The sequence below is a fragment of the Dama dama genome, chromosome 2 (genome assembly GCF_033118175.1).
Source record: "Dama dama isolate Ldn47 chromosome 2, ASM3311817v1, whole genome shotgun sequence".
In the NCBI taxonomy this organism is placed as follows: Eukaryota; Metazoa; Chordata; class Mammalia; order Artiodactyla; family Cervidae; genus Dama; species Dama dama.
Genome location: NC_083682.1, coordinates 22,862,770 through 22,873,472, shown reverse-complemented (window position 1 = coordinate 22,873,472; position 10,703 = coordinate 22,862,770). Strand labels below are relative to the sequence as shown.

Below are 10,703 nucleotides of genomic sequence, written 5' to 3'. Positions count from 1 at the left end.
CATTTCCTCCTCCAATGCATGAAAGTGAAAAGTGAAAGTGAAGTCATTCAGTCATGTCGGACTCTTTGCGACCCCATGGACTGCAGCCCACCAGGCTCCTCTGTCCATGGGATTTTCCAGGCACGAGTACTAGAGTGGGGTGCCATTGCCTTCTCTATACAGCCTTGACATACTCCTTTTCCTATTTGGAACCAGTCTGTTGTTCCATGTCCAGTTCTCTTTTGCTTCCTGACCTGCATACAGGTTTCTCGAGAGGCAGGTCAGGCGGTCTGGTATGCCCATCCCTTTCAGAATTTTCCACAGTTTATTGTGATCGACACAGTCAAAGGCTTTGGCATAGTCAATAAAGAAGAAATAGATGTTTTTCTGGAACTCTCTTGCATTTGATCTCTGGTTCCTCTGCCTTTTCTGAAACCAGCTTGAACATCTGGAAGTTCACAGTTGAAGCCTGGCTTGGAGAATTTTGAGCATTACTTTGCTAGCATGTGAGATGAGTGCAATTGTGTGGTAGTTTGAGCATTCTTTGGCATTGCCTTTCTTAGGGATTGGAGTGAAAACTGACCTTTTCCAGTCCTGTGGCCACTGCTGTTTTCCAAATTTGCTGGCATATTGAGTGCAGCACTTTCATAGCATCATCTTTTAGGATTTGAAATAGCTCAACTGGAATTCCATCACCTCCACTAGCTTCATTTGTAGTGATGTTTCCTAAGGCCCACTTGACTTCACATTCCAGGATGTCTGGCTCTAGTGAGTGATCACACACACCCTTGTGATTATCTGGGTCATGAAGATCTTTCTTGTACAGTGTTCTGTGTATTCTTGCCACCTCTTCTTAATATCTTCTGCTTCTTTTAGGTCCATACAATTTCTGTCCTTTATTGAGCCCATCTTTGCATGAAATGTTCCTTGGTATCTCTAATTTTCTTGGTATCTCTAATTTCTCTAGTCTTTCCCATTCTATTGTTTTCCTCTATTTCTTTGCACTGATCACTGTGGAAGGCTTTCTTATCTCTCCTTGACAGGAGAGATACATGGCTCCAAATGAAGTATCAGATCTGCAGGAAGGAATGGAGAGCACTGAAAATGATAAATGTGTGAGTACATATAGAAGGCTATTTTTTTTATTTATTTGAGTATTTTGAGAAGTCAAATTACTTCTGCTTATGTATAAGGTTGGTTGATTTTTTTTCACAGAGTTGATAAGGCAATTCAGTGTGAAAAGAAAGTTCTCAGTGAACGATTCCAAAACACCTAGATGTTAATACACAAAGAAAATTGATCCTTGACTGTTATCTCACAGGACAAATTAATCTGAAAAAGTATACCAGGAAGGCACAAAGAAGAGTTTAGAAAGCTAGGCCTAAACACAATTATTAGCCAATTAGTAACCTCTAGCAGTCTTTGAATAAGAGAATGGCATTCACTGATTCATTCAACAAATATTTATTGAGAAACTACATGTTTGGCACTGTTCTAGAAACTGCAGATAAAGCACAAAAGTCATTGAGCTTTTACTCTAGTAAGGGGAAGACCGACAATAAATAAAAGAAAGAAGTAACTTGTGTAATTCTTTAGAAGGTAATAGGAGCTATAAAATACAAAGCAAGGGATGTAGGTTGTAAGTTTAAAGAGGATGGTAGATTAGTTGAAGGTTACATTTGAGCAAAGACTTAAAAGACTATGGGGTGCTCTTAAAACATCAGCTATTCTAATGGACCAATGCATTATTGTCCTGTGCTTCAGATGAATAGACTTCACCCTTAGCCCTGGCTCTAATGTAGAAAGTTCTGTACATAGTGACAAGTTCAAGAGACCAGAAGACATTTATGAGTTTTTATAAAAAATCACAGGTCACACACTGAACATCACTGTTCACACACATTTCTGGTCTTTAAACAACCAATATCAGCTCTTCAAATTCCCTTTTCAAATCAGTTCACAGAAAGAGATCTTATACACTCCTTTGTATATAGACTAACTGGGTTTGTGCATGGTCACCTATACTCAAAATTATTTCGTAGATCATTCATGATATTTTTAGCAAAGGGAAAAAAACTATTTCGAGAAACTCAAGCCCCAGTGAGGGCTTCCCTGGTGACTCAGATGGTAAAGAATCCACTTGCCAAGCAGGAGATGTGGGTTCAATCTCTGGGTCAGAAAGATCCCCTGGAGAAGGAAATGGCTATCCACTCCAGTATTCTTACCTGGAAAATCCCATGGACAGAGGAGCCTGGCGGGCTACAGTTCATAGTCGCAAAGAGTTGGACACGACTTAGTGACTCACAAACAAACAATTCCTCAAAGCTCTTCAAAACAAATTCTTAAGCGTTAGATTTCAGGAATATGTGTACTATTTCATAAAGAAAATCTGCTTGTACAATACTATAAAATCTATAATTTCCCAAGGATGAATGAGAAATCAAGATTGTGAGGTAGACTGAAATATTAAAAAAGGGATTAATCAGGAAAAACTAAGGTGATCAAGCCCAAGGTGTGTGGTTTAATATGTTGGAGCAGGGAGATGATTTTAAACATAATAAAGACATACCCATGGACAAGGAAAAATGTTTCTAAAAACAAGAGTATTAGACAAATAGAAAAAAAAATTGAATAGACTGTCTGTAATTTACAGACCCTTACTGAAAAGAAAAGTCACACACTTTCTCTTTAAAGTGTTCCAGAATTTTACAAAGCCTTTTCCCAGCAACTTTATATTCTAGTGGCTAGCTCACATCAAGAAGGAGTATGTTACTATGGAAGGATCCAGATCTAAAGATCTGATCTGATTGAACTATCTTGAATAAGACACTAAATTCTCTTTGTCTCATATTCCCCCTCTAGAGAATAGCAATATAAATCTGATTTGTCTGTGTCACAATGTTGCTGATGAATTAAACCAGATGTTGCTAAACCCTGTGGGTTTTTTTAGTCCTGTTTTACTGGACACTGTAGACAACTTCATTTTCAAGACATTTTCATGAACTTTCTGGTTTTCCTCCAGCTGAATAGAAGGTCCATTTTTGCAAACACACCTTACTATTTTCTTAGGATAAAGTCCTGATTGTGCAATTGTTGAATCTAATAATGTACTCTTTATTAAGGCTTTTCAGAAATACTGCTGATTGTACTTAAGAAACATTTTCCCAATATACATGCCCCTATAAGCAATAACAACCTACAACAAATAGCAACCTACAACAAAGGTCCGTCTAGTCAAGGCTATGGTTTTTCCCAATATACATGCCCCTACAAGCAATAACAACCTACAACAATACCAACTTACAACAAAGGTCCGTCTAGTCAAGGCTATGGTTTTTCCAGTGGTTATGTCTGGATGTGAGAGTTGGACTATAAAGAAAGCTGAGCACCAAAGAATTGATGCTTTTGAACTGTGGTGTTGGAGAAGACTCTTGAGAGTCCCTTGGACTGCAAGGAGATCCAACCAGCCCATCCTAAAGGTGATCAGCCCTGGGTGTTCATTGGAAGGACTGATGTTGAAGCTGAAACTCCAATACTGTGGCTACCTGATGTGAAGAGCTGACTCACTGGAAAAGACCCTGATGCTGGGAAAGGTTGAGGGCAGAAGGAGAAGGGGACAGAAGATGAGATGGTTGGATGGCATCATCGACTCAAAGGACATGGGTTTGGGTGGACTCCGGGAGTTGGTGATGAACCGAGAGGCCTGGCATGCGCAGCTCATGGGATTTCAAGAGTCGGACATGACTGAGTGACTGAACTGAACTGAACAAGCAATAAAAGAGAGTACCTTTTCCCCCGACATCCTGCCTAACAGTAGCTATTATCATTCAAAAATTTTTCAGCCACACTTGGATTCTGAAAATAGCATTTCATTATTTAATTCACACTTTTTATTACTGGGGATGTAGACATAGGGTATATTTGTTTGTCAGCCATTTCTATTTTTCCTCCTTAAATCAACTTTACTGATTTAAATAGAATAAATTATTAAATTTAACTATTGTATCTGAGCAATTTGTATTACCACAAGAAGCCTCCTTATGCACTTATAATCAGTCTCCCCTCTCCACCCGAACTCAAGCAATCACTAACTTATTTTCTGTAATAATTCATTGGTTTTACCTGATGTTTTAGAATTTGATATAAATATACTACTACAAATATACTTTTTTGTGTCTGAGATCTTTTACCCATCTCTGTGTTTTTTAACCCCTAAATATTGTTGTATATATTCATAATACACTTCTTTTTATTGATTAGCAGTAATCCATTTGTAGTAATGGACAGTGGATTGTCTATGGGAACATGCAATATCGCACATGTGATATTGTTCTACAAGTTTGTAAAATGTTCCTATTGGGGGAAACTGTGTGAGAGTACACAGTATCGCTCTATACTATTTCTTGTACCTCCAAGTGAATCTACAATTACCTTGAAAGAAAAGTTTAATTTAAAAATCTCATTATAGTCATTTTCATAGGTGATATATTACTGAATGCATTCTTGAGAAGTGCATATTCTTATAAACATATTTCCCTTATGAATGAGAATATATGAGAGGAGAGTTCTCATTAACTTGGCACAAAAGTAACTGCAGTCTGCATTGTTGAAATTTGTTGTTTGATGTTGGAATACATTCTTATTAATATCAGTCTATATTCTTGTGCCCCTCAACCTCCAGCCATTCTACGCTGTCAGGCTACAGGTGCTAAAGAAGGGTGACAAATTTAGCATTTCTTATCAATTAACATTTCTTTACTGAAATTATAACTTTTAACAAAAATATTTCAATATTTTTTAAATGTTTTAAAATAAACATTTCAAGCCTAGTTGATTATGCCTTATAGTGAATAACTAATAATGAGTAATTTTCATAATGATAGTGACTGATGATGATGAAGGCAATGACCGAGGTGGTCGCGGCTGTGGTGGAAGTGGTGGTGGTAATGATGATGATGGAGTGATTGGTGGTAAATTACTTAAATGAAAGGACTAAACACTAAGTTTCTCAAGCAGCAAGTTGACGTCCCCAATAATAGGAAAATTAACACACCTGGGGAAAAAAAAAGAAAAAAAGCATGGCTCCCAGCACAGGTTTAAACCAAGACTCTAATTGCTCTTTACTGAGAACTCCAGTCTCTGAAGTAACTACATCCCAGGAGAAGTTCCACCTGTATATATAAAAAGACTCTCCCCAAGTTTCCCAATCCCAGGGACCTATTATTCATGATAGGCCGGCCCCTTTGAGTAAATTTAGGACTAGATATAAATCTGTATGGTCCTCTCATTTCCTGATATTTATTTCCTGACTGTTGAAACCAAGTCTTTCACTAATATTTCCAGGAGATTATGTCTCATTTTTCCTTAACATAGGTACTTAATTATGATTTAAAGCAACTATATCAGAAAAATATTTCTTTCATTAACTTCTGTATCTAATGAAGCTATTTTCAACCATATGTTTACCTTCATCTCTAAGTAGTTTTTCTTTGTGTGCTGTGTTCTTATGGGCAGCAATCCTGAGCCTCTGATGGTCTGGTAGAACTGGAGGTAATAATTGTGGTGACTGATATTAAGTGTGGAGTCATATTTTCCTATTTTATATTACTAGATGGTAAAGGAATCAATAACTAAGTCAATGTTGTCTAGGATTTTCCCATCTGCACGACATTCAATGAAAGCTGTTTACTGTACTGCTCTGAGAAGCACTTTGATTTCTGGTAATGGTATATTCTAGGTGGATTTTCTATGTTTCTTAATATTTCAAGGGGTGGAAACTGAATAGAAGAAGATATATAGATATGATATTTTCAATCTGTTGTTGCTACCTAGAGGAATTTTTCTCCTTTGTAATAAATGAAAATAATATCTAAAAATCTTAGCTATCTCTGACTGTAGTTATTACGAAGTTAACAATTGAACCACCAATAATGTAACATTTAAAGTTTTCAGTGCAATGCAGCTTTTCTTGTCTTTATCCCACATCTTAAGGATTTAAAGACTCTTATACCTACAAAAGGGCATCCAGTGGTTCAATGGTAAAGAATCCACCTGCAATTCAGGAGCTGCAGGCCACACGGGTTCGATACCTGGGTCAAGAATATGCCTGGAAGAGGACATGGCTACTTGCTCCAATATTCTTGCCTGGAGAATTCCATGGACAGAGGAGCCTGGCTGGCTATAGTCCATAGTGTCACAAAGTCGGACACAAGTGGAGTGACTGAGCACACACTCATATACCTAGAGAAACATATATAACTAGTGCCAGAGTTATTACTGTTACAGGAATCAAAAGCACTTACATTAGAAGCAGGTTAAAAATGATTTTTTAAATATATTTATGCTTATACACATGTATTATATATATATATATATATACATACATATATATGTGTATATATATATATATATATATATATATATATATACACTTAAATACATGTATGGAGTAGGAAATGGTGACTCACTCCAGTGTTCTTGCCTGAGAATTTCTGAGACAGAGAAGCCTGGCAGGCCACAGTCCATGCAGTTGCAAAGAGCTGGACACAACTGAGTGACTGAGCACGATACACATGTAAGTACATATATGCATCAAAAAATCTAAAATGATAGTCATGAATGCTGCTAGCCTCCAAGGAACAAGAAAGTGGTATTATATTTTTGCTTATTTGTGTTTCTTATTTTCTACAATGCACATATACTGCCTTGATAACTTTTTAAAATATATCTGAAACTGACAATAAAATCTATCCTCTATGTCCAAAATTCAATATATTAAGTTTACTAAGTAATAATAAAGTGCTACACACAAAATAACCTACAGCAAACAACACAGTTCACTGACAATGAAACACACTGGTGGTCAGAAGTCTGAGGTTTTAGACCCAGTTCCGTGTCTTGCTTGGCTTTATGACTTAGGGTAGTTGAAGTTTTAGGCTTCATTTTCCTAGAGAAGAGGGAGATAATAGCATTCGTATTTTTTATATGCTGTGCGCAAGCTAACACATCCAGTGTAAAACACATTCCACCACAACAGTGCTCCGGGCAGATTTCTAAGGCTACATACTTGGGCCAAGGGAAGAGCTCACGATCAGAGGAAAGCAAGTCCTTGATAATTAGGAAGCCTCGGGAAAGTCACTTTTGTCTGGCACTGTGGTTTTCTCAATGTGAACATGGGTTTAAAACTTCTGCTCTTAGACATATTTATCTACATACCCAAGATTTGTGGGAGAAGTTAATGAGACTGACCTCTGAAGAGCATTATACAAAAGATAGTAACTGTATAAGTAAGCAATTAAAACAGTGAAAATTAAAGGGTTTTAGCTTAAGAAATACTTGTCAGACAAGGGATATCTATAGATATACTCAGCAATGATAATCCATGCTTCTTACAGAAGCATGTCTATAATTTCAGTACTTTGTCATTAAGGAGATAATGGGGCCATGGTTTGATATTATTATCTGAAAATAGACCTAAAAATAATAATAATAATATTGAAAACTTACTCTAGACTATAGAAGGTACCACAGCCCAGGCTTCATGACAGGTATATTTTAATGGGAACCTCTGTGAGTGGAAAGCAACCATCAATACTTTTTAAATGCTCCAGGTGATTATAAATACAAGAAATGTTGAGAACAATTGCCTTGGGCACGATATCATAAAAATCTAAGAACAAATTCCAGACACACAATGACAACTCACATTTTTATAGGAGCTAACTTCTTGAAAAAATATTTCTAACTATGCGATATCCCATACTACTTTTACAATCAACTTTGGAATTAGTATCACTATTATTAATATCTTCATCTTTCAGTTACAGAAATTGACCTGTAACTAAAAGATACAGATATAGTAACCATTTCACCCTAGTATTGCATCAATTTGAGATAAGTATTCATATGTTCAAAATAAATGAATACTTAAGACTTGCATACCACAGGGAAATTTCATTTCTGAAGCAAATACATCTCCAACTAGAAAATATGAATTCTATGCTTATTACCTACAGGATTGAAGTTTTCAGGTTTGAGCCTGCATCAGCCTTTCCTGGAGACAGTATGATACACAAATCACTGCGTCCCATCCCAGAGTTCCTACCTTGGTAGGTCTGGGGTGAGGCCTGAGAATCTGCATATCTGATGTCTTCAAGTGACGCCAATGATGCTGGCCCAGGGACTAGACTTTAAAACTCACTACTCTAAGATATTTCAGAAACATGAATGTTGCAAAAGTTCTAGATCTTGCCCCCTTTTCCTCTCATCTCCATGATCTTTGAGATACCTAGCGTCTGGTCTTCCTTCCCCCCCCAAAAAAAACCAGCAGGATAAAGGAGCATTCATCAGGAAGGATCCCAGGATCACTCAGCTGGCCTGAGATGCACAAACTAGCTTGATCAAACAAAGTATGATGTGGGCTTTCACAGAGATCTTCGTTTCTGTCCCCACAGGACACCTAACCAGAGGAGAATGGTTGCAGAAAATCACTCCACAGTGACAGACTTCATTCTTGGAGGTTTAACAAATCGACCAGAGCTCCAGCTCCCCTTCTTCTTCCTCTTCCTTGGGATCTACTTGGTCACCATGGTAGGGAACTTGGGCATGATAACCCTGATTTGTCTAAACGCTCAGCTTCACACCCCCATGTACTATTTCCTCAGCAACCTGTCCTTCGTGGATGTCTGCTACTCCTCTGTCATCACCCCTAAGATGCTGGTGAACTTTGTGTCAGAGAAGAACATCATCTCCTATGCTGGGTGCATGTCCCAGCTCTACTTCTTCCTGGTGTTTGTCATTGCTGAGTGTTACATGCTGACAGTGATGGCCTATGACCGCTATGTTGCCATCTGCAGACCTTTGTTTTATAACATCATCATGTCTCATCAAGTCTGCTCCCTGCTAGTGGCTGGGGTCTATGCCATAGGATTCATTGGTTCAACCATAGAGACTGGCCTCATGTTGAAACTGTCCTATTGTGATTTCCTTATCAGTCATTACTTCTGTGACATCCTCCCCCTCATGACGCTCTCTTGCTCTAGCACCTATGACACTGAGATGACAGTCTTTGTTCTGGCTGGATTCGACATTATAGTCACCAGCTTAACAGTCCTAATTTCCTATGCCTTCATCCTGTCCAGTATCCTTCACATCAGCACCACAGGGGGAAGGGCCAAAGCCTTCAGCACGTGCAGCTCACACTTTGCAGCCGTGGGGATTTTCTATGGAACAACTGCCTTCATGTACTTGAAACCCTCCACGGCCAGTTCCCTGGCCCAGGAGAACGTGGCCTCCGTGTTCTACACCACAGTGATCCCCATGCTGAACCCCCTGATCTACAGCTTGAGGAATAAGGAGGTGAAGGCTGCCATGCAGAAAACTCTGAGAGAAAAATGTTCTGATACAAATGCTATTACCCTTTTTCAATTTTAAAAATAAGTTGTTTGGGATCCCAGAGGGAAGCCCCTGAATGCTCCCCACCCGGGATGGGAAATCCTCCCTTCTCTGCATGGCTGGGTGACTGCACCTGCCTCTTTCCCTCTTCCTTTGCCCCCTCCTCATTCTTTACCTCATTTCTATATGAAGCTAGCTGATATCAAGTTCTTTTTTTTATTATTTGGGGTCTATTATCCTTCTTCTGTCCCTTTGGTAAACTCTATTATCTCTATTGTAATTTAACACAAATTTTAGACTTTCATAGGCTCACAGATATAGAGAACAAACCAGTGATTACTACCACAGAGAGGAAAGGAAGGAAGGCAAGATAAGGGTAGGGGATTAAAAGACACCAACCGCTACGTATGAAATGAATAGGTAACAAGGATGTATAGTACAGCACAGGGAAACATAGCCATTAGTTTACAGTAACTTTAAATGCAATAAAGTATAAAAATATTGAATCACTTCGTTGTACATCTGAAACTAATTTAATATTGTAAACCAGCCATACTTAAATAAAAAGTAAACTTTAAGCATTGAGTTTGAAAGTCAACCACTTTTTTATTATCTTCTATGTAGAAAATATTACTCAATTTAGTTCCTCCTTTTTGCACTTGGGAGTACACAAGGCAAAGAGAGGTGGATTGAAAGTCACCAACAAGTGATGCCCAGAGCATTTCTCATCTAGACTTCCTCCTCTCCAATCTCTCACTCCTTTCTCCTGATCTCTACCAAAGGACTTGTACTTGATTCCTTTATGTGACTTTCTTAGTAACAATAATAGTAATGCCAGCCACCAACATGTTTGGGGAGGCTTACTCTGAGCTAAGCAACTCTTCTAAAAGGTTTATATGCATTATTTCAATTATACCTCACAACAGTTTGGTGTATTGTTTTCCCCATGTCATTGTGGAAAGTGGAAACTTGGTTTAGTAACTTTCTCAAGATCACACAGCTGTTAAAGACACTGAGATTCAAAGCCAAGTCTAAGTGACTTCAGAACTCACACTCTTAGCTCTCAAAAGTTCCCTTTGCTTTAGGCTGGCACATCGCCTTCTGAACAGCCTGCCCTTTCAATTTCACATGCCTCCTAAAACCAGTTCCTCAGATCCCCACCTTTGGTCATCTGCCCTAGCCCCTTCCTATTTGTAGACAGCTTCTTTGGTAGAACTAAGGGAAGATTACACTGGAGTGACACTCTGGTTTGCCTGGCACTTCACCACTTTTAGCACTGGAAGCCCACACCCTGGAAAATCCCTTGGTCCCACACAAACCAAGATGGTTGG

The 10,703-nt window shown here is 38.4% G+C and overlaps 1 protein-coding gene across 1 annotated transcript; it reads left to right on the top strand.

Annotated features, from left to right (window-relative positions):
* Positions 1-8,448: 8,448 nt before the first annotated feature.
* Positions 8,449-9,411, top strand: LOC133068006 (olfactory receptor 8A1-like). The gene has a single exon (XM_061159105.1). It carries the CDS (start codon positions 8,452-8,454, stop codon positions 9,409-9,411), a length of 960 nt encoding a protein of 319 aa, XP_061015088.1. The 5' UTR covers positions 8,449-8,451.
* The last annotated feature ends 1,292 nt before the right edge of the window (positions 9,412-10,703 follow it).

Excerpts from the sequence above, each read along its gene's own strand:
- LOC133068006 (XM_061159105.1), top strand. The coding sequence starts at position 8,452 with ATGGTTGCAGAAAATCACTCCACAGTGACAGACTTCATTCTTGGAGGT.